General features: G+C 44.0%; 1 protein-coding gene across 23 annotated transcripts in view; it reads right to left on the reverse strand.

Moving 5' to 3' along the window:
• Positions 1–22,636, reverse strand: part of EHMT1 (euchromatic histone lysine methyltransferase 1) — a 143,102-nt gene that overhangs the window by 66,639 nt on the left and 53,827 nt on the right. For 11 of the 23 annotated variants that reach the window (XM_083721604.1, XM_083721612.1, XM_083721617.1 and 8 more), the window contains 2 exons: positions 8,594–8,681; positions 5,603–6,144 (listed from right to left, as the gene is read on the reverse strand). In XM_083721604.1, the coding sequence (XP_083577730.1) occupies positions 5,603–6,144; positions 8,594–8,672 (621 nt within the window). In that variant the 5' untranslated portion in view covers positions 8,673–8,681. Of the gene's footprint in view, positions 1–5,602; positions 6,145–8,593; positions 8,682–13,982; positions 14,087–16,388; positions 16,484–22,636 lie in introns of those variants that run through there. The other 12 variants (XM_083721609.1, XM_083721621.1, XM_083721623.1 and 9 more) reach the window with 4 other exon arrangements.

Genomic DNA, 22,636 nt, shown 5'->3' on the forward strand with positions numbered 1-22,636 from the left:
TCATCATCATCATCATCATCATCATCGTTGTTGCTGTTGTTATTTTCAATATTATTAAAAACAATAATTCCCTCTTATGATTTCTATTTTTAATTCTTTCCCGGGGGGGGGGGGGCAACACTTTTCTTTTAACTATATCTTCTTTTTGCTCTTACTCTACTTTCATAGGTATCTCTTAAATACCACCCCTCCCCCCATTTTTATTTTTTATTATCAAATGTGTCCTCTTTTTTGCTCTTTAAAATATGGCAACCCTAACTTAGAGACCTTTTTGCATAACAAGTGACCAGCAAGTTGTAAATAATAATATAATATAATATAATATAATATAATATAATATAATATAATATAATATAATATAATATAATATAATAATGTAATATATAGCAAAATCAACAACAGAGCTGTCTTCCACCGGCATTGCAATAGCCTGGGACAAGACCAGGTCACTTACACATGTCAGTCTCTTATATGAAATGATTAAAGGAAAGTCCCTGGAGTGTTTTCCTGGAGTCTTGCTCTCAACTAAGAGTTTCAAATTGGCTGCCGGTTCAGAGCCAAAACAGTGACAACAGCAATTCCAATGCAAGGAGACTTACATTTCGCAGGAAGAAGCAAATGCAACAGATGCCAAAGAGACTAAGAAATCCCAGATCGAAAAAAAAAACAAGAAGATAGTCCTTATATAACAGAAAGTAAACCTGCAAGATCATGGCCACCTCTCATGGATGCTTTAGTTGAGATTCCTGCATTGCACAGGGTTGGAATAGATGACCCCTGGAGTCCCTTCCAACTCATAAGATTCTATGATTCTATGGAAAGCTCAGTTGTAACACACAGACATTTACATACGTACACCTTTATTTTTAAGTCCTAAAATGCTGCAGGGGGAAAGGGAAAAAACCAAACAGATGGACATTTCTCCCAAAACCTTCCCTTTCTTTAAGGCCAGGGGTAAGGAACTTAATTTCTGCCCGAGGAACTGAGAAGACTCAGTCAGTAGAGCATGAGGCTCTTAATCTAAGTGTTATGGATTCAAGCCCCACAATGGCCAAAAGATTCATGTACTGCAGGGGGTTTGACTAGATTACCCTAAGGGTCCCTTTTCCAACACTACAATTCCATGACCATATTCTTTCCTGGCAACTTTCCAAGGACTGCATGCCAGGGGTAGGTAGGTAGGGCCAGAGACAAAAGTGGCTGGAGCAATTTTACTTTCATAGCTCTTGTTACATTTGCTTCAGGTTAAATCTTTTCAGGTTGCGTCCAGCGGTTGACCCGGAAGTACCGGAAAGGGTTACTTCCAGGTATTGCCACTCGCGCATGCACATACGTTCAAAATGACATCATGCGCATGCGCAGATGCGGCGAACTGCAGCAGACGCGGGTTGCATTCTGCTCATGTTGCAAAAGGGGCTCCGTAATGGATCCCATTCGCAACGAGAGGTACCACTGTAGTTGAGTATCTCCTACACATTCTGCTCTCCTAAACCTCATCCAGACATGTTCAAGGGTACATTCCAGGTAAGCAAAACACACTCAGGGCATGAGCAGAGTCAGTAAGTGGTGTGGCCTAGGGGAAATTCCAAGGGCCAGATAGAGGGGTTCAGGGAGATGGATTTGGCCCCCAGGCCTGAATTTCCCCACCTGTGTTTTAAGGCAATTTGCTTCCCAGTAAAATAAACATCCAAGGAAACCCTTCAGGATAATAGAGGAAAGTTGTCGAAAACAGAAAAGGAAGGGGTGAAAATAATGAATTAACTACCCTAACTTTTTTTCAGGCACCAAAAATTAAGTAGCAACCCTGCCAGATCGGTGGCGTATAAATAATGAAATTATTATTATCAGCTAATTTGGCTCAGAAGTCAAATGGAAGAAAAAGATCACGCATAATATTTTTGCCATAACCAGACTATCTGATGCCTCATTTGTTTCCAGCCTAATTCACAGTTCAAGTATTAAACCCGCAGGATGAAGAACCAGAAAACTTCTTGATAATCAGATAAATCCCTTGCTCTGTTTATTTCTACCTACTGGAGATGTGTTTTTAACATAGTGAGAACTTTAAAAATCTGATCCGCACCTGCGAAACTGAAGCAGTACAGTTCATTCTAGGAAGATAATAAAGTGTTTAATAGCAAAATCAAATCATCTAACTGCTGGTCTACGCTGACTGTCTGTGGCACTCCAGGGTTGCAGTCAGGGTTTTTCCTCCCTTCCCTCTTTACCATCAGAAATCTGTGGCTGAAAATATAAATGTGACACTCTTCTCAGGTTCAGCATTAACCTCCAGTGATGACAGTGGCCAAACAGAAGCTTTCGCTGCAGAAAGCACATTATCCCTGTTCTTCTATAAGATCCATAGCTGGGTCAGTTACTTCTGAAAGCACATTTATTTCAGTAGGTCTAATCTGAAGCAAACGAACATTTTGACAGTGCCTTTGCTTCAAAAGGCAGCCTAAAAAAACCCTGAATGGGTGATTCTTATGAAAACCAACAGGCTTTCTATACAGGTCAATGCAGAGACATGTAACTCAAACAGGCTACAGACTCACAAGTTGCTGGTGAAGGGGGTATACCCAGAAACTCAGATATATAATAAGCTATGCACCAAATGATGTTTCAGTGATGTGTTTATGATGTTTCCAGGTGACTTCCAGGTTCAGTGAGATTCACATACACATGGTCATGCGCTTATTGAATGTGCATAAATATGGGGGGGGGGGCTGTCCATAACTGTTCCAGGGAAGAGAAAAATCACAAATCCCTAGCTGCCACTATTTTCAGCTAACAAGGCAGTGGGGAGATTTTGGCAGCTGTCCAAGTACCGCATTCCATCCTGGAGTTCCCTTTTTCAGCTAAGAGGTCCACATGCCAGTGGTGGGCAAGGCACAAATGTAAATTTGTTCTTCCATACAGTAAACTAGTTTCTACACACATCCCTCTCTACCCTCCATCCAGGCAAGCAGGAGACACGATGAGAGTTCAAGGAGACATTCCAGATAAACAAAAACACTGGAGGTGCGAGTAGTATCAGTGAGGATCAGTGGCCTGGGGAGAGTTCCGAGGGCCAGAAAGAGAGGCTTCAAGGGGCGCACTTGGCCTCCAGCCCTGAGGTTCCCTACCTCTGCATGAACATCTACAATACATAGCCTTTCTCCATTCTAAACCTTGGCTCAATACTGGTGAGTTTCTCTGCTTACCCTCATGATTTGCTGGAAGAATCAAGGCATCTTCAGCAGCCTTTTACCTGAATGACTTATATATACAGTGGTACCTGTGGTTGCGAATGGGATCCATTCCGGAAGCCCGTTCGCAACCTGAAAAGAACGCAACCCATGTCTGTGCACGCACAAATCACAATTCGTCGCTTCTGCGTATGCGCGTGACATCATTTTGCACGTCAGTGCATGCATGAGCGGCGAAACCCGGAAGTAACCCTTTCTGGTACTTCCGGGTCGCCGCAGGACGCAACCTGAAAACGTGCAACCTGAAACAAACATAACATGAGGTAAAGGTAAAGGGACCCCTGACCATTAGGTCCAGCCGTGGCCGACTCTGGGGTTGCGGCACTCATCTCGCTTTATTGGCCGAGGGAGCCAGCATACAGCTTCTGGGTCATGTGGCCAGCAAATACAACCTGCTTCTGGTGAACCAGAGCAGCACACGGAAATGCCACTTACCTTCCCGCTGGAGCGGTACCTATTTATCTACTTGCACTTTGACGTGCTCTGACTATACAACTTCAAGCAGTTCCTTCCTGCACCTTAAATACACTTGCCAGGCATCAGGTGAGAATAGGCTGTTGGAAACACATTTCTGAAAGGTGAACCACCACTACCACAATCCTAGGTCCCTGTTAACAACACACAAGTGCAGGAGCCTTTAAAAATCAATGCCAGGTGGAAGAATTATAGAGCTGTTTATGCACTCTGAGCAAAGCCTCCCTGAACACAATCCCAGTTATCTACAGCCTGCCCCAGGGCAGCCGCTCTGGAAAATGTGGAAGGATTGCTGATGAGCCAATAAATCCAAGAACCAAGAATCTACTGGCAAGCTTAAAGAAGACCTGAGCTTCATGCAAGAATCACACATGTGTAAGTTGTGTAAATGTTTATCGATCAATGTCTTGGGTGCCTGGCTGTATAAAGCTCAGCCACATGATCTTCTAGAGATAAATAGATGATAGATAGATGATAGATGATAGATAGATAGATAGATAGATAGATAGATAGATAGATGATAGATAGATAGATAGATAGATAGATAGATAGATAGATAGATAGATAGATATTTGTATATAAAAAATACAAATAGAGATACAATTACACCAGGGCAGATCTTAAAGGCATGAAACCATCAAGCCAGTTCCTTGTGCACTGTCTACAAGCGATGGGAGAAACACAGGTATCATCCCCTTCCGAAGCAGGAGGGAGAGATATATCAACTGCTCTTGTTACAGGATGAGCACAGAATGTTCCAGCTATACAATTTAATGAAGGAAATGAATGGGTGAATGCAAAAAAACCCACTTCAAAGGACACTTGCTGGTCACGGTGCTCCTACAACAGGGGTTCTCAACCTTTGCAACATCTGTGGGCACCTTTGGATTTTTTGAGGGAGTACTACAGATATTACTCTTCTGATCAAGTCTCTCTCACTGACCCTGAATCAGCAGCTGCTCCTCAAACAATAGGCAGAAAGAAAACGTGCACACATTCACTTGCTTTTCCAAGGGATCTGTTTGAAAGCTGGAGCCATTAACCTGAGCCTGGAAAAGCACATAGAGCTTGAAGAGGAAGTGGGAAAGAGTGCCCCTCTTCCAACTTCCTCCTTCAGCTCTATGCACTTTTCAAGCGAGAAAAGAAGTAACTGCCTCACCTCGTCATGACCAAGGGGACAGTGTATGTGTGTGTTCAGAGAATGGGAACCAGGGCAGGACCTGAAGGCTGCTGTTGTGTTCACTGGCACCACATTGGCAACTCCTGTCCTAGAAGATCACAAAATCTTTTTCTAAATCAAAGTTACAGATAAAGTAACTCTAGACTGAGTTTGCCCCAGAAGTCATTCTTCTCAGGAGCTGGGAACCCCCAGAATTCTACAGAGACATTCAAGTTTGACAGACACCTGGGGAGAGAATAAATGCTGCACAACAGCCTCAAGCTTACACTGGCCCACACTCACACACACCCAACCTCTACACACCCACACACACCTCGCCCCACAATTTATTAAAGGTAAAAGTACCCCAGCCCGTACGGGCCAGTCATGTCCGACTCTAGGGTTGTGCGCCCATCTCACTTAAAAGGCCGGGGGCCAGCGCTGTCCGCAGACACTTCCAGATCACTTGGCCAGCGTGACAAGCTGCATCTGGCAAGCCAGCGCAGCACACGGAAACGCCGTTTACCTTCCCGCTAGTAAGCGGTCCCTATTTATCTACTTGCACCCGGGGGTGCTTTCGAACTGCTAGGTTGGCAGGCGCTGGGACCGAGCAACGGGAGCGCACCCCGCCGCGGGGATTCGAACCGCCGACCTGACGATCGGCAAGTCCTAGGCGCTGAGGTTTTACCCACAGCGCCACCATACTTTATGTATACTTTACCAGGCTAGAGGAGGGCTTGGGCATCGTCTTTCGAGCTCTGTGGATCTTGACGCTGGCAGGCGCCGCTGCTGATTTCTTAGCCTCCATTTCATTCCCACCCTCCCCAGACTTAGCCGGCAGAGCAGCCTGTGCCTGGGAGAAGGTGCTCATCGCCTTTGCTTTGCCTCCTCCTGCGGGAAGTGTCTTCGTGGCAAAAGCCCCACTAGAAGTCCGTTTGGGCGGCCCATGAGCCATCTGCTTCGGCAAAATGTAGCCATTGCTCCCCGTGACCGAAGTATGCATGAAATCGTTTGCTTTTATGTGGTTCTGCTTCCCAGTGTCACTGTCTCTCTCAGAAATGCCATTCTCTGCTACTCTGCTCAGCTTCGCAGTAGAGTCCCCTTGGCTAACTTTTACACTGTCCTGAGTGTTCTTAGCTGCATTTGTGTGGCTCTTGGCTTCGTTGCTTTCATAGGAGCCATTGGTTTCACCTCCAGGGGCCATCTTTGGCTCTCCAATTTGCTTCTCTATGGCATTTTCATCTGCTGCCATAGCATTAAATCCTGGAGGCAGAAAAAGAGGGAGATAGATGGAGTGAAGGCTGAAAGGAACATACGGGCCACAGCTCAGTGGCAGAGCACCTGCTTTCTATGCATATAAAGTTTCAGATTCAAACCCCAGCAACTCCAGGTACAATCCCCTCGGCCAGTGTATAAAAATACTGAGCTAGGTGGACCACTGGTCTGACTCAATATACAGCGACTTCCTATGTTCTTCCAAGCATAAGGAAATCTTGGCTAGTTGAGGCCAATAGCACATCTAGTGCACCATCCAATTCTCAAAGGGAAGCCTGAAAGCAGCACCTGGCGCAACAGTACAGTGGTACCTCGCAAGACGAATGCCTCGCAAGACGAAAAACACGCAAGACGAAAGAGTTTTCCATTTTTTGAGTCGTTCCGCAAGACAAATTTCCCTATGGGCTTGCGAGTTTGTTTCCTTTTTCTTAAAGCCGCTAAGCCGTTAATAGCCGCTAAGCCGCTAATAGCCGTGCTTCGCAAGACGAAAAAACCGCGGAACGGATTAATTCCGTCTTGCGAGGCACCACTGTATTTCCCCACTTATGAATCCCAGCTACTGGTTTTCAACAGCATACTGGAGGAGAGAGCTCCTGCTCTTTGGAACTCCCTTCCATTTCATGTCAGACAGGCGCTGTCTCTGTCATCTTATCAGGGCCTACCAAAGACCTTCCTCTTTCACCCAGCCTTTTGTAAGTGATCTTTATATTCCAATCTGGATCTATACTGGAAATATTTTAAATATACGCCTCCCCAAAGTGTGCCCCAGTCATTTATGCATCAATTCAGATATACATCTGAGGAATTTTTTTTATTATTCTTAGAATTTGTAAAGGCAGTGCTATTGTATTTAACAGTTTATTAAAATGATTGTATTATTGCTTATTCTTTTAACCCACAAACTAGTTGGCTCCTTTGATAACTAGACCAATATAGGGGGGAACTTGTCTAGGCACCCACTGAAGATATTTTTATTCAAGAACGGCTTTCCAGAATATGGATTACTTATTGTATACAGTATCTGCAGATATGGTTTTGATCAACTTACTTTATTTTATTTGTTCTACAAAGCAAAGTTCATAAAGCAACTCATTATTTTAATAACCATAGTATTACTTTTCTACTGCAATGAATGCCCTTCCGGAATACTCTCTTTGCCTCTCTCTCTCTCTCTCTCTCTCTCTCTCTCTCTCTGTGTGTGTGTGTGTTTATGTATACAGGTGTGGGTGTGGGTATACACACACACACACACACACACACACACACACACACCTTATGCACTAGAATCCTCATTTTCATCAAAAACCAGTGCAGTATTACGAAAATTATGGCCCGTACTCCAGGGCCTTGTTAGCCTGTTTTATCACCGGGTGCTGCTCATAACTATCTTGATCTTCATTGTGTGTATATTTGTGGGGGGGGGGGGAGGATCAATGAAGTACAAGGATGAGCACAAATATTCTCAACAATTTCACACCTTTTCTACAGACACTATTTCTGCAGATGACCACAAACTAGCTCAACCAAAATCTCCCACATTCAAAGCCAACACTCTTGGTCCACCTTACAGCATGGGAGTTCTTATGCTTATAAGAAAGGACATTTCTCAAATTGTCCCTCAAGATCAATCTCAGGCAAGTCTACCCTCCCACAACAGGGTCATGAGGATATAAAATGAGCTAATTCCACACATGCTGCCTCAAATTTAAGATAGTATACAACTGTAAGCAGACAAACAAGGTGGACATTCTCAACAGAAAACAAACATTCTGGTGGTTTCTTCAAATTCACATTTCACTGAGGAACTCTGATAGATATCTGTGTCACTGAACTGCAAGAGTTTTGCAGCTGTTAAATAACACTATAAACATTTCAAGTTGTGTGTATACCTGTGGTGGTTTATATTCATTTTTTAAAATGGTTTTCCTTTGACGGGGAGCACTGTAAGACACAGAGGTTGAACACCCCTGCTAAAGGAATTTTTGCTACAATTAAAAATCTAAGATCTACATTCACTTTGTCCTCTCTTAGGGACTTGACCAGTGCAGATCCAAAACATATTTTTTTTACCAATGAGATTCAGAAAGGAAATAAAATGTGTGTTTTAAACCCATTGCATAGCTCCAAGACCTAGATCACCATTCTACTTGCTTGGGAATAAGCATCACTGAACTCAGTAGAACTTGATTCTGGGTTGACCCGCATAGGATTGTGTTACATTTATTTGGGGTGTCTTCTGCACAGCCTGAATATATGCCGATAACAAATTCACCTGGTCAAATACCATGGTTGTTTGCCTGCATTCTTGCTTTAATGCAAGGTTTTCCTCCCTTAAACAGCAGGCACCCTAAGGTTCACAAGAGGGCCCAGAAGTGCAAGTGTTCTGGCCTGAAAAGGATGCCCATAAGGTCAGCCTCAAGCAGAATGCATTGCTTACCTTCTTCCTTGCTGTTGGTGATATCTTTCAGCAGCTCTGTCTTCATACAAATCTCTTTTCTGGCTTCTCCTTTATTCATTAGAGCTTGCTAAAAGAAAAAGGGAGGAGAGGAAATTCAGATTCTTATATGCTTATAAATTAGCAAGAGGCACTGCTGAGTAGGACATGCTTTCTTCCCCAAACCAGAGCTGAGTTCCATAGACAAAAAAAGAAAAATGTACTCCCAAGTAACTGCAATAAGAAACTGCCAGAAAGTTACAAGGAAGTGTAGTGGTTATACCCTGACCAGATGATCATTGGAGAAAGGATAGAAGCAACAACAATCAGCTGATTGTTGACATTGACAAATGCCAACTGTGCAAGACCCACAACTCCCATCAACCCTGACATCATATATGAGCATGGCTTGGCCACATGGAGAGGCTTGGTGGGACTAATTAGGAAAGTGAGTTAGTGGTTTCCCACAGCTAGGAAGTAGAATAACTTCGATTCAAATTATTATTACTGTTATCACCATTAATTTATCAATTGCCTTCTGTAAAATTGTATGAAGGTGATGATGCACAATAAAAGCAGCAAAACAAACAAACAAACAGTTAAAAGTACAAAAAAGCAGCTGACACATTTAAAACAAAGCAAAACCAATATAAACTAGGTACATGTGGCAAAGATCCATTTATCCAGCTGAGGAAACAGAAAGAAGCAAACTGTTTTTGGAAAGTGAAGATAGTGGGTATCTCAATAGGAATGCTAATCTACACAATGGGGGCAAGCCACTTCAAAAGCTCTGCTCTGAGTTACTGCAGAGTGGGGCTTCTGAGATCTTTGGAACTTGCAGGAGAAACTCACCTGCAGACCACTGGTTATATAAGGGTTTAAGGCAGTCTCTGACATTCCCATATAATCTTCACTACATGGGTCTAATTCAAGCCAGAACTCTCACCCTAACCTGGTGTTCCTTATATGTCTATCCTCCAGCCAGGAAAGCAAGATGCTTGCCAGCCAGGCAAAAAGACTCAAGGAGGATATGTGGTTGAGGGGAGTGCATTGCCTAAGGCGGCCTTTCTGAACCTTGGGTCCCTGTATGTTTGTTGGACTACAACACCCATCATCCCTGACCACTGGTCCTGCTAGCTAGGGATGATGGGAGTTGTAGTCCAATAAAATACGGGGACCCAAGGTTCAGAAAGACTGGTCTGAGAAGGCTCCCAAGGGCGAGGCAGGGTCCGAGAGAGCCACATTTGGCCTCTAGGTCTGAGGTTTCCCACCCCTGATGTAAAAAGAGTCTCTGCTAAGAAGTCTCGGATCTTCAAAAGCTGCTCCCACTCAGAGGAGATAGTTTTGGGCTATGAAGACCAATTATCTAACCCAGAAATAAATAAAGCAGCTTCACATTTCCATACAACTTTTTCTCCGGTCTATGTACTTAGGAATACAGGCAATAATAGGCCGAATATAGAAACATAAAAATGAAATGAAGTATCCGGAGGGGGGTGGGGATGAAGACGACGACAAAAAATATTTCCAAAAAAAGCAAGACTAAGCTAACAGTAAAAATAATCACTTAAGTCCTATAGTGCAGCAGAGTTAAGTGTTTGAAACAAACCCTGGCGATCTAGATAACGCATCCAACTCAAAACCTCCAAGTAATTAACGTTAAGAAGAGCCATGCTCAATCAGTCGATGGCATATCTAGTAGAGCATCACGTTCTCAAAGATGCCAACCAAATGCCCGTGTGAACCCTTAAAGAAGGACCTGAGCACAAGAGCCCACCTGCCCTTTCCTGTGCTTTCCAGCAACTTGCATTCAGAAGCATCCCTACTTCCAACCACAGAGGTAGAACACAGCCTCCATCATGGCTAGCAGTCGCTGGTCAACCTTATTCTCCATTAATCTGTGCAGCCCAAGTTAGTGGCCATCACTGCCTCCTGTAAGAGAGGGTTCCACGTGCGGTGTAAAAAAAATAGTATTTTCTTCTGTCTGTCCTGAACCTTCCAACGTCCAACTTCATTGGATGTCCACTAGTTCCAGTGTTATGAGAGAGAGGCAAAAGCTTTTCCCTATCCACTTCTCCATGCCTTGCAAAGTTTCATAAACTTCTACCATGTCACTTCTGACTTGCCTTGCCTCTAAGCTACAAAGTCCCAGGCACTGCAGCCGAGGTGAACTGCTCCATGCCCTTTATCGTTTTGATGGACAGGAAGACAATCTGGTTCCTCTTCGGAACCTGTTGCTCCACTCCTCCAAAAACAACACAGAAGCAACTGATTCCTTTCTTCGAAGGTGAAAAAGAAGTCTAGACGAACAACCATGAAAGGTTTTTGCACTGCTTCTGTGTTCAGTGCAGCAAAAGCCAGTATGTCGCCTGGCACAAGGCCGGCGCTCAGCAGCCATTTCTTTTATTGAGTTTGTATTGAATTGCACTGTTTACTTCATTCACTTTCTGCCGTATTTATATCCTATTGTGTTTATGACGTGGTTGTGGCTATTGTAATGCTGGCCAATTTTAATGTCACTGCTATTATTGTGAGCCGCTTTGAGCTGAAAATTGTCACTGGAAAAACAAAATACAACTATTAACTAAATTCAAAAGCTAAAGCGTTTTGTTTTGCAGAACCCCCTCTTCTGCTTGAATTTGTATTGTTCCATTCCAATTGTGTGTTTTATAACTGCAATGGTTTCATTTGCTTTTATAATTGTATATAGTCATACCTCGGGTTACAGACACTTCAAGTTGCGTGTTTTTTTTGGGTTATGGACCACCGAAACCCGGAACTACCGTAACGGATTAGTTGTGCATGTGCAGAACCACTAAATCATGCTTTGCGCATGCGCAGACGTGCCACTCCTGCACGGGATCATGTTCGCAACCCGAGCGTCCACTGTATTCTATTGCTGCAAACCACCTTGGGATCTTATGGCAAAGGGACCTTACGAAGAAATAAACAATATAAGTAATCCTCCCTATCTCCCAGAGATCTGGGGGAATGGCTATAACCCAGTGGTGGAGAATATTATATGCTTTGCCTGCAGAAAAACCCCAGTTCCATCCCTGGCATCACCAGGTTTTTTTGTGTTTATACAAAAGAAAAATAATAATAGGATGAAGTAGCAAAATGTGGGAAATGAACCTGTCTCCACTCAAGAGCTGCTGCCAGTCCGAGTTGACAATACTGGGCTAAGACTGACAAATGGTCTGACTCTGTATAACGCTGGTTCATAGGTTCCTGGAAAGGCCCACAGCTCAGTTCTGGAGCATCTGCTTTGCCTGCAGAAAGGTCCGGGTTCAATCCCCGGCAGCCACAAGTAGGGCTGGGCAAGGTCTGAGGTAGGTGGGCCAATGGTTCCACCTGGCAAAAGACAGCTTCTTATGCTCCTGGTAAGAGTACAGTGGACACTCGGGTTGCGAACATGATCCGTGTGGGATGCATGGGCACAACCTGCAGCGTCCGCAACCCGCAGTGGCATGTCTGCACACACGCGGGTTGTAATTCGGTGCTTGTGTGCATGCGCAAAGCGCGATTTAGCACTTCTGCGCATGCACGACTGCTGAAACCCGGAAGTAACCCGTTCTGGTACTTCCGGGTTTTGGCGGTCCGCAACCTGAAAAAATGCAACCTGAAGTGTCTGTAACCCGAGGTATGACTGTAAACTACTTGGCTGTGCTCAGAAGCAAATGCACTGTGTTAAATGAATTCTTGCAGACAAGAAGGTATGTGTCCTTTTGCCCCCCAGATCCTTCCTGCTACAGGCAGTGAGCATTTTGCTTTTCCAGATGTGCCAATAGGAAGCCTGCAAGCAGCACCTCAGAGCACAACAGCACTCTCTTTTCACTTGCGACTCCCAGTAACTGACACTCAAGAGGCAAGACGCCTCCAACAGCGGAAGAAGAACACAGTCAATGTCTCCAGTGGTCACTGCTAGCCTTGTCCTCCATGAACTTGCCTTCCAAGAGGCCCCCCCTTTTGCCAGTCCCAGTGTCAGTCTGGGACACACTGAACAGGCGCAGCATCGGAGGGTGAGCAAACATGAATCAGGTGTGCAGCATACACTGAAGCAGCTCCCTTTCAAGGGAGACCCAGAATCCTAGAAACTAATCCAATGTTTCATCTGTTAAGAGGTGTGTTTCATGGCTGCGAACAAAGTGCAAGCCACGAAAAAGAAAAACCAGGGCACTCCATGTTAGCATAAAAAAAGGGAACATGGGGAGCTGCCAGTCAGTGTCTACAATACTGAGCTGGATGGACCAATGTGTCAGACCCATTGGTCCATCCAGCTCAGTATTGTAGACACTGACTGGCAGAGGCTCCCCGGGGTTTCAGGCAGGGAACATGTTCAGCTCCAAATGGATATGCCAGGGATTGAACCTGGGACGATGAGCATGCATATGGCAAGAACTCTAACAAAGGGCTATGGCTCTTTTGCATCCATGCTCACCAAAAGCAATTTCTCTCACTATCCCAGCCCCATAATAAAAATTGGCAGCAGGCATTTCATTTGTGTGCTTCAATTCCAGCAAAACGCCACAGGGTTTGAGGTGGCTGGTTTGATTGCTATACTTGAGGATCTTTAAAACAGACACCCCTATCAAACAAGGTAGGTATTGTTTAGGGACAGAGAGGAAATTCAAAATTCTCTGAAGTACCTGGGAAACCAGAACATACTGTAGAGCAGCCTTCACCAACCTAGTGCTCTCCAGATATTGTGGACTATAATTCCCATCAGCCCCAACCAACACAGTTGGCAAAGGCTTTTGCAGGTAGTCAACAGAGTAGGCTATGAAGACAGAGCAAGCCGTAACCAACAGTTTGAACACTTCCACAAAGTTCATGCAACAATGCTTTTCAAAGACAATGCACAATGTGCTCACGATCCCTACCTCCAGGAATGCAAAATCAGCCATCCCATTAGACACTTTTGCCAGCCTTGTATACACTGAGCACCATTTGCAGCCATTCTTCCAAAAGCTCCTTATTTTCTTTTAAAATTAAGTTTCACTCCACCAAAAGACAACATCCCAAATCCAACAGTGGTGTTTAAATGAGGACTATTTTATCTCTTTGTCTTGTAGGGAGAAGGGGAGTGGGGTTTTGAAGTGTATTATAACCAAAGGAGGCACTTGCTTCAACTCCATGAAAATGCCAAGGATGCAAACTCCCACCACCTTGATCAAATTATAAATATGAACTGCAATCAGCGTTTGCAAGCCTGAATGGTATTTCTCACAAAACAGAGCCATGGAGAACCCTACACCCTGCCCCAAAGACGAGACTCGAGCCACACACTGCTCCCCACAAATCAGCCACAGACTGCAATGCCCAACCAGCTCCTTCCAAACACCCACCAAAGCCCACCCCAACATGTTTCCCCCAACAACTGTGACAGTACCTCCATTTCTCCTCCCACACCCACTTAAATGCAAAGCAAACTTCCCTTCTGCTCACACTCCACCATGCCCCAATCTGTCGGCTCCTGATTGGCAGAGAAATCTTATACCCAACCCTCCCATGCAGAGAAATGTCTGCTCTAACAGCACTCCCAAACAAAAGCCAACGGCCAAGCAAAGACTGCTTCAGAATAAGAGTCTCCTAATCACTCTCCTCCCTCCCTTTTCCTACAGCTGTCTTCCTCCATTCTCCCTGCCCACAACAGAGTGATTATTAATCTTCGGCTGCTGGAGATTCATCACAAAGGTTAGGCATAGATATGCATTTATATGACATGCACACACAGAAACACAGTGGAAAAAATCATTGCATCTCAAAGCCTAGAGCTGGTGAGGCCCCTTTGTAGAAGCTTTTTTTTTTAAAGAAAGGGGGTGGGGGATATGGCAATCCAAAGAGCTCAAGCTAGGAATGGTTTTCCATTCCATTTCTGAGTCCCGTTCTCTGCTGCTACCTTGGAATGACAGAAGGTGCATGCAAGGAATGCTCTTGAAGACCCCAAGGATGAGCATCTTTTCCAAACACTGAATCCCAGGCAGAAAAGTCAGGAGGGCTCAATTTGGCCACCAGGGTCAAGGTTTCCCTCCCCTGCTACAAATATATACAGGTTCCATTTTGCATTAAACCAGGGACAAGGAGCCTGTAGTCCACCAGATGTTGTTTGGCTCCAATTCCCATCAAACAAGGATCCAGCAAGGCATGATAGGAACTCTCAGAACCCTATCCTGGAGCAACATGTATCTATCTAATGAGAACGTACTAAAAGGAACCACTACACATGCATTTCAACAGCAAAGCACAGCTTTCTTCGGCCTTCACTCCTCCTACTCTTCCCCACACCCTTTCTCACACAGAGGAGGTGCTCAATATGCTAAGGTGCCATCCTTAACTGGGCTTCTCTTGGTCTGTGGTTTTGTTGATGATGTTGTTTTGAAATTATCATTTGGAAGCGCACACGCACAGACACACACACACACACACACACACACACACAAAAGGGAAACCCAGAAGCAACGCCTTCTTATTTCAACTGAAATAGGTCAACCCACAGAAGACATGCAGGAAACAAATGAAGGGGAGGGCTAACATCTAGCCATGCTAGTATAAAAATACTGTACCCAGTCAGAGCAAAATCTGCATGCAGGAAATTGGACCCCCACCCCCCAAAAAACAAGCAGAAGGAATGTTCTGAAAGGCCTATAAAGCACATACAGATGCATGGAGCAAAATGATTCTGAAGAGCTGGGCTGCCCTTCCCATCTCTTGCAACACAGCCCCACATCCCACCCAACACAAGGGTCTAATGCTTCTAGAGTCACAACGTCACACCTCCATCTCTAGTAAAAAGAAACCCCACACCAACACAAAAACCCACCGCATTCTAATCACGTACTCCAGGATTTTGTTTCGCCAAAGAAACTATTCACGTACTGTGGAAAAACAGCCTAAGCATGCAATATGTATAGGAGGCAAAACTGATAGACGAAAGCCCTTAATAATAAATAAAATAATGCAACTCCCAACAACTAGAGATTAAAACCATGCAGCATCCTTTATACCTTGGTGATTATTATTTAACTGGCCTCCTTAACACTGGCAGGGCAGGAAAGGAAACAAGGAAGCCAAGTGTTTTCGCTGCCAATTATTAACCAGTATTAATTTTACTGATTTATTTTTAAAAATAATTAAAATGCAGATGCAGAGAAGGATACTTTGAAAAGCATTTTATAGGCGTGATTTTTGATAGCCCAAGCACACCGAAGATGCCCATAAATGATGCTGCACATTCCTGAATAAGACCCAAAAAAACGGAGGATGCAAAAATAAAAAAAAGGAAGGTCGTTGGTTGCATCATCATTTCCCCCCACTGCCTCTTTGCAGGTTGAGGCCCTTTGCAGCATGGGGCCCACAGCAATCAAACAAAGAAATCTCCCTCCCTATTGTTCTCAGGTGTGCCTTTTAATATTCAAAACCATTTCATAAGTCCAGCTCACCAAGACAATACCTCTTGTCTAGCACAGCTATTAAACCCACCCTCCCACATTCACACACATAAAAGGAAAGGAATCACAGAGGCCCTTTGAGCTATTAAGTATTAATTGCAAGGGTCAATGCAGAACTCCATGCCCAAACACAAAGTAGGGAGACTGTCTCTTTGCTCAGGCTGTCACTGCTACCCTCCCCCGCAAAAAATACTGCAGTATTATCCTGAACCTCTGGTCTCATAACCCTAAGGGTAGGCGAAAGACACATCAGGAAGGGAGGAGGGAGATGAAAGAAGAGCATTTAAGGTGCTATCCTAAGCACACTTACCTGAAAGTAAGTCTCAAGGATATAAAATGGGACTTACTTAAGGGTAAACATGCTTAGGATCTGTCTCGCAAACTAGGACCTTCTTGATGGCAGGGAACAGTCCATTTCGAAAACCTCAGGCCACTAGAAGACCTACAAGAGTAACAAAAACAAAGCGTTATAAAGGGAGAGAAGAGGCAATGCAAACCCAACTAGGATTGTTGGCCCATAAAAACACAAATAATGAATATGAGAATATATAGCAAGATAGAGAGATAGATGTCAGATAGAGAACACACATACAGAGTATTCACTTCCCAGAAGTTACCATTTTGAATAAAGGTTGCCCCCCTTCACCCCCAAATAATCAGAACTGCCCTTCTCCTTTCCTTCCCCTGTACCGGGCTGATTCTAAATTTCAGAAGATTAGATGGAGAGAATTCAGACAGGTATGAAATAAAACACAATCATGGGTGCCCATCCCCATTGCCCCCAAACATGTGCTTGTGAAATGGAGTGTGCAAGGCCTCCCCACCAAGGAGTGCAAAAAAATGTTCAAAATGAGACTCAGCCAGTAGGAGGAAAAGGCCAAAGTAAACCAGGCACTCTAGCTAAATGGGGGATGGGGAGGGTTTCAGCATGAGGAACAGAGAGAGAAAAGCTGTGAGGAGGGGGAGGACTAAGAGGAAGGAACTACACCCAAAGGTCTATATCCCCACTAAGCCCAGATAAAGTCATCAGCTAAGACTTGGTCCCTTTTGGAAAAGCATTTAAAAACAAGCAAACAAAACCCAAGCAGAAAACAAGGCATCTTCACCACCCAGTAGCCAAGACCCCAGGAAGAGCAGCAGACCCATTTACAAGCTCCCAGACACAGCCTACAAGGCCCTACTCCCAGAAGTCTCGTTTCTGCTCTGTCATGGGGGATGGAGCCTGGCCTTTCCCTTCAATCCCCAAAATTGCTCTGAATTAGATCATCTCCTCTCAGATCACCTCCCCCTACAGGCTGCTTTGTGAGCATGCTCCGGCTCAGCTGAGGACTGCCATTTCATAACTGCATTGTTTACAGACATACGACGACCTGCCATTTTCCCCCCTTCTCTTTCTTTCTTTGCCAGAAGAAGCAGCTAGTGTTTGCCTCTCTCTCTCTGTTCAGCACCCCCGGCCCAGTTTAGAAAGGGACCTCTCTCTGAAAAAGTAGAGAAGATCCTGGTCTGAGTTGCTGGTTTCTTTGTTTTTTATAAAAATAAGAAAAGCCAGCTAAGAAACAACAGGGCGGATTCCACATTTTCAGGTCTAAAGCTATTTGGGCTCTTTAAAAAGGAAGAAAAGGAATGCAAGAATCCAGCCCAGTAGAAAACATGTCCTGCAGGAGCTGCCCTTGAAATGGGAAGCAAGATTTCCAGGTGGCATTTTCCTTTGTGACTGAATGCCAATCCTCTCTGATGCCTTCCTCTCTGATGCCTTCCAGTGGGGGGTTTCTTTTGGGGCGTAGGGGGGCGTAGAGAGAGGAAGAAAGTGTTGCCTATGTGTTATTTCCCTTCAACAAATGGAGTTGCTAAATTCCAGCAAAACAGCTACTTCCATCTTCAAATGCAAGCCCACACACATGTCTGCAAGAGGCACCGGCAAACAAAAGAAGGCATCCCCAATATGAATGGTGCAAAAAAAAAGCCCCACAAGGTAGCCAAGAGCCATCTCCTCTGGGCTCAGGTAACCCACCTGCCTACCAAGTATTACCTTAAACTAAAGCCCCAAACCAAAAGGAAGGGAGGAAAGCACAGATCCTCTCAAAAATGAAAAAAGATACAGGAATGTGCATTTTAGGGGGGTGGTTTTCCCATTTAATTCCCTCTTAGCAGCACTCTGGTTCCTCTTTCTGGGCATTAATAATTTGGACATCAGCAGTACTGTCTGCAATAGGAGAAGGTTGAGGACACCCCAAAGCAGCAAATTTCCAGGGCATGTATAGTTTGTGCAAACGATTTTTCTTTTTTTAAAAGCACATTCGTGCAGGCATATACTGTGCAGTTAGATCAGAGGGATTTACCAGATTATCGTATGTTCTGGAGACTGTTAGGCACAGTGAATCTGCCACCCTCTTAAAGCAATTCCAACACAGTGATTAGCAGCAACCAAATCTGTACAAATGAAATTTCAAAATTGCTAGCGTGTGTCTCTCTCTCACACACACATAAGCTCTTCAATACAGGGTTAAAAAACAAAAGCTTCCTAAAGCCCCCAGGTGACTCTTAAAAAGGGAAGGAATTCTCGAACTTAACACCGCATCTTTGAAGACTCAGGGATATATCCCCCCCCAAAAAAAAACCCCTACTTCAAATGTTTTTGGGGGTTGATTTCTAGAAACAGGCAAATGCTTGTTTTATCAGCTTTTTTTTTACTTTTATATCTTGCCTTTCTTCCATCACAGAACCCAAGAGCTGTGTTCAAAGAAGCACACACTAAGAAAGAGAGGGGAGTAGCTGTACAGGAAGAGGAACAGTTCAAGGGTAGAGCATCTGCTTGGCATGCAAAGATTAAATTCCCTGGCGCTTCCCTCTTTGAAACCCCGAAGAAGAGTCACTGCGAGTCAGTGCTGACTATACAGAGCTAGGTGGACAAATGGTATGACCCTGTATAACACTATGCTCCTAGCTCTTTTGTGTTAAGGACCATAGCTCTCTGGCAGAGCAAATACTTTGAATGTAGAAGGTCCCAGATTCAGTCACTGGCCTTTCCAAGTAGGACTGGGAAAGATTCCCTGTTTGAAACCCTGGAGAGTGCCTACCCATGTAATTTGCTTGATGGAACCACGGTCTGACTCTGTGTAAGGTAGCTTCTTGCATCCCCAGGTAGACAGTCAACACCACACCTGGCCAGCCCTGCTCTTCCACAAGACATTAAATTCGGAAGCTTGTCACACCAAGGAACCAGCTTTTGCTTTTTTAAAAAAAACAAACAGAACTGGCATCAGCAGAACACCCAAGAGGTCATGCACAAGGGCCCTTATTGGACACAAGAAGGATGGACAGACAGTAAGAGCTTGGAGTAAAAAGGAAATTTTCCATAGCAGCAGGTCCTAAAATCCTCATCCTCTATAGGACTCCTGGAGGCTCTTGGCTTTTTAACAGAATGTGCTCAAACGGACCAGGAAGCAGGTAACATGGAGACACCTACCCGGATGGTTTAATTTACAGGGTGTGCTGTGTGCTGCACAAGACAATCATGAGGAAATGATCCACTGTGATTCTATGATCTAGACCAGGGTTTCTCAAACCTGGGTCCCCAGCGGTTGTTGGGCTACAATTTCCATCATCATCCCTGACCACTGGTCCTGCTAGCTAGGGAAGATGGGTGATGTAGTCCAACAGCTGAGGACCCAGGTTTGAAAAGCACTAGTCTAGACACAGAGCTGTTTGCCTTCAAACAGGTCAGACTATTGGTCTGTCTAGCCCACAATCATCTCCTTAGAAGTTGTGTTACCATTTGTGCCACCTCCCAACCTTTGGTGTTTTAAGCTGTTTTAAGCATGTTAGCTGTTATCTACCTGTCTCCCATAAGCTTCTTCAGGATTCCTCTTTCATGCACTCTCCCTCAAATCAATATCCATACACTTAGAAAATGGAAGCTGCAGTGCAGCTGAGGTAAGTAGATTTCAGGCAGCCAGTATACCTGCGCAGGTGCCAGCTTCAGCAAATAGAAGTTTGGCACAAGGAAATGAATAGGGTAACATGCATTGGGTGAAGACAACCTTGCCACCTCTCTGACATGTGCAGCAAAGTAAAGAAAAACAACTTGAAACATGGGGGGGAATAAATTTCACAGCGTTTCCAGCTGCTAATATTTACATAACCTCACTGAATGGTCACTGGACCACTGCATGGTCTTAGGCAAACAGAAGTCTTTTACATCATCTGTTGCCCAATCCTTATAACTGAAGATGTCAGGGACCAAACCTGGAACTTTTTGCTAACAAAACATGGAATCCACCACTGAGTTATATCCCTTGCCCTAACACAGAGTTCTGCAACCTTGGGTTCCAAATATGCTGTTGGGCTGCAACTCCCTGACCCTGACTACTGAGGAAAGGCCACAGCTCAGTAGCAGAACATCCACATTTCAGGCAGAAGGAACAAGGTATCTTCTGCAAGAAAAAAAAAAGAATTCTCTGCAAGATCTCTTTCGTTCTCCAGTACTATTCACATCTCAGAGGGCACCATTATAAGGATAAATGAGGAAAGACAGATCAGTAATCACATTAAAAGTGTTGAAGATCAGAGTTGAAAATCAGCCCTGAGTACTCACTGGAAGAACAGATCCTGAAGCTGAGGCTACAATACTTTGGCCACCTCATGAGAAGAGAAGACTCCCTGGAAAAGACCCTGATGTTGGGAAAGATGGAGGGCACAAGGAGAAAGGGACGACAGAGGACGAGATGGTTGGACAGTGTTCTCGAAGTTACAAACATGAGTTTGACCAAACTGCTGGAGGCAGTGGAAGACAGGAGAGTGCCTGGCGTGCTCTGGTTCATGAGGTCACGAAGAGTCGGACACGACTAAACAACAACAACAGAGTTGAAGATAAATAGATAAAATGGCTGCACCAAGTTGGGGTTAACAATTTCCATCATGTGTGCAGTGACTCCCAATTCTGAGTTGTTTCCGCACCCTCAAGTGTTGCTGCATCAAGTGGTGATGGCAGGTGACTCCCTATGGAGGGGGACAGAGGCAGCAGTGTGCATTTCAGTTGCCTCTACACAAATGCACAGAATATAATAAATAAGCAAGCAAAAACTTGACCTCTTAATACATGGTGGAAAATATGACCGAATAAGCTTTACTGAAACTCATGACTGGAACGTAGAAACTGAGGGGTACAATCTCCTTAAAAGGAATACGTCAAGCAGGAAGGGAGAAGTAGAAGAATTATATGTAAATACTGTGTACACTTGTGGAGAAATCCACACTTGGAGTGTGGAAGGCAGATTGAGAGTACAGTGGTACCTCGGGTTAAGAACTTAATTCGTTCCGGAGCTCCGTTCTTAACCTGAAACTGTTCTTAACCTGAGGAACCACTTTAGCTAATGGGGCCTCCCGCTGCTGCCACGTGATTTCTGTTCTCATCCTGAGGTAAAGTTCTTAACCGGAGGTACTATTTCTGGGTTAGCGGAGTCTGGAACCTGAAGCGTCTGGAACCTGAAGTGACTGTAACCCGAGGTAACACTGTATATGGGTAAAAACTGTAGGATAGAGAAATAACAGTAACCTTACTGTGAGTGTCTGCTATAGACTTCCAGTTCCAGCATACACAGCTGCATGGAGAAAACCAAGCTGGTCAAAGCTCAGAATCAGCTCAGGCTTGCAAGGGAGGTTAAAAATAATGCCAAACGGTTTCTTTGGATTTGTAGCTACTTTACATTTCTTTCTTTCTTTCTTTCTTTCTTTCTTTTAATATTTTTTACTGAATTTTGCTTTACATACATACGCAAAAAAAATGCCATCCAAAATTCAAACTAAAACTAAGAATAAACAAATACATAAAAATACGTAACAACTAAATATCTTTCCCACCATCAATAACCCATGATTACTATTCTGAATTATCAAACCTAACCACTCTAGTTCTGTGTGTTGACTTCCGTCCACCACCTCAATTTGAGTTATTCTTTTCTTTCCTTAACTGCCTTCTTTAGACACTTTTCATTTCTTGGTATTAAGTTATTCAATTATTCAATTAATTATAGGTTATTCAATTATAACTGTTTTGTCTTTTGCAAAAGTTAATCAAAGCATTGTAAGGGTTTTGTTTGAGAACAATTTTTTTCTAGGTAATTTTTATAACACTCCCATTCCTTACTGAACTTTTGGGTTGTTCGGTTCCTAATTATTTCTGTCATTTTGGCCAGCTCAATGCATTCAAATAGCTTTATTTGCCACTCTTCCTTTGTTGGAATCTCTTCGCCTTTCCATTTTCTGGCAATAAGCATTCTTACCGCTGTAGTGGCATATAAAAATATCCTCCTTTTATCGCTTGGGATATCTGATGATAATAAACCCAAGAGAAATGCTTCCGGCTTTTTACAAAGGTTTGTCTGAACATTTTTTTCAATTCTTCATAAATACTATCCCAAAAGTTTCTAATTTTCTTACATCCCCACCACATATGTAAGTGTTCCTTCTACCTACTTACACCTCCAACATTTATTTGAGTTTGTTTTGTACAACTTTGCTAGTTTACTAGGTGTTAAATTCCACCTGTAAAACATCTTCATAACATTTTCTTTTAGTGTGTAGCACGCCGTAAATT

Source organism: Podarcis gaigeae (assembly GCF_964106915.1).
Source record: "Podarcis gaigeae genome assembly, chromosome: Z".
Taxonomy (NCBI): domain Eukaryota; kingdom Metazoa; phylum Chordata; class Lepidosauria; order Squamata; family Lacertidae; genus Podarcis; species Podarcis gaigeae.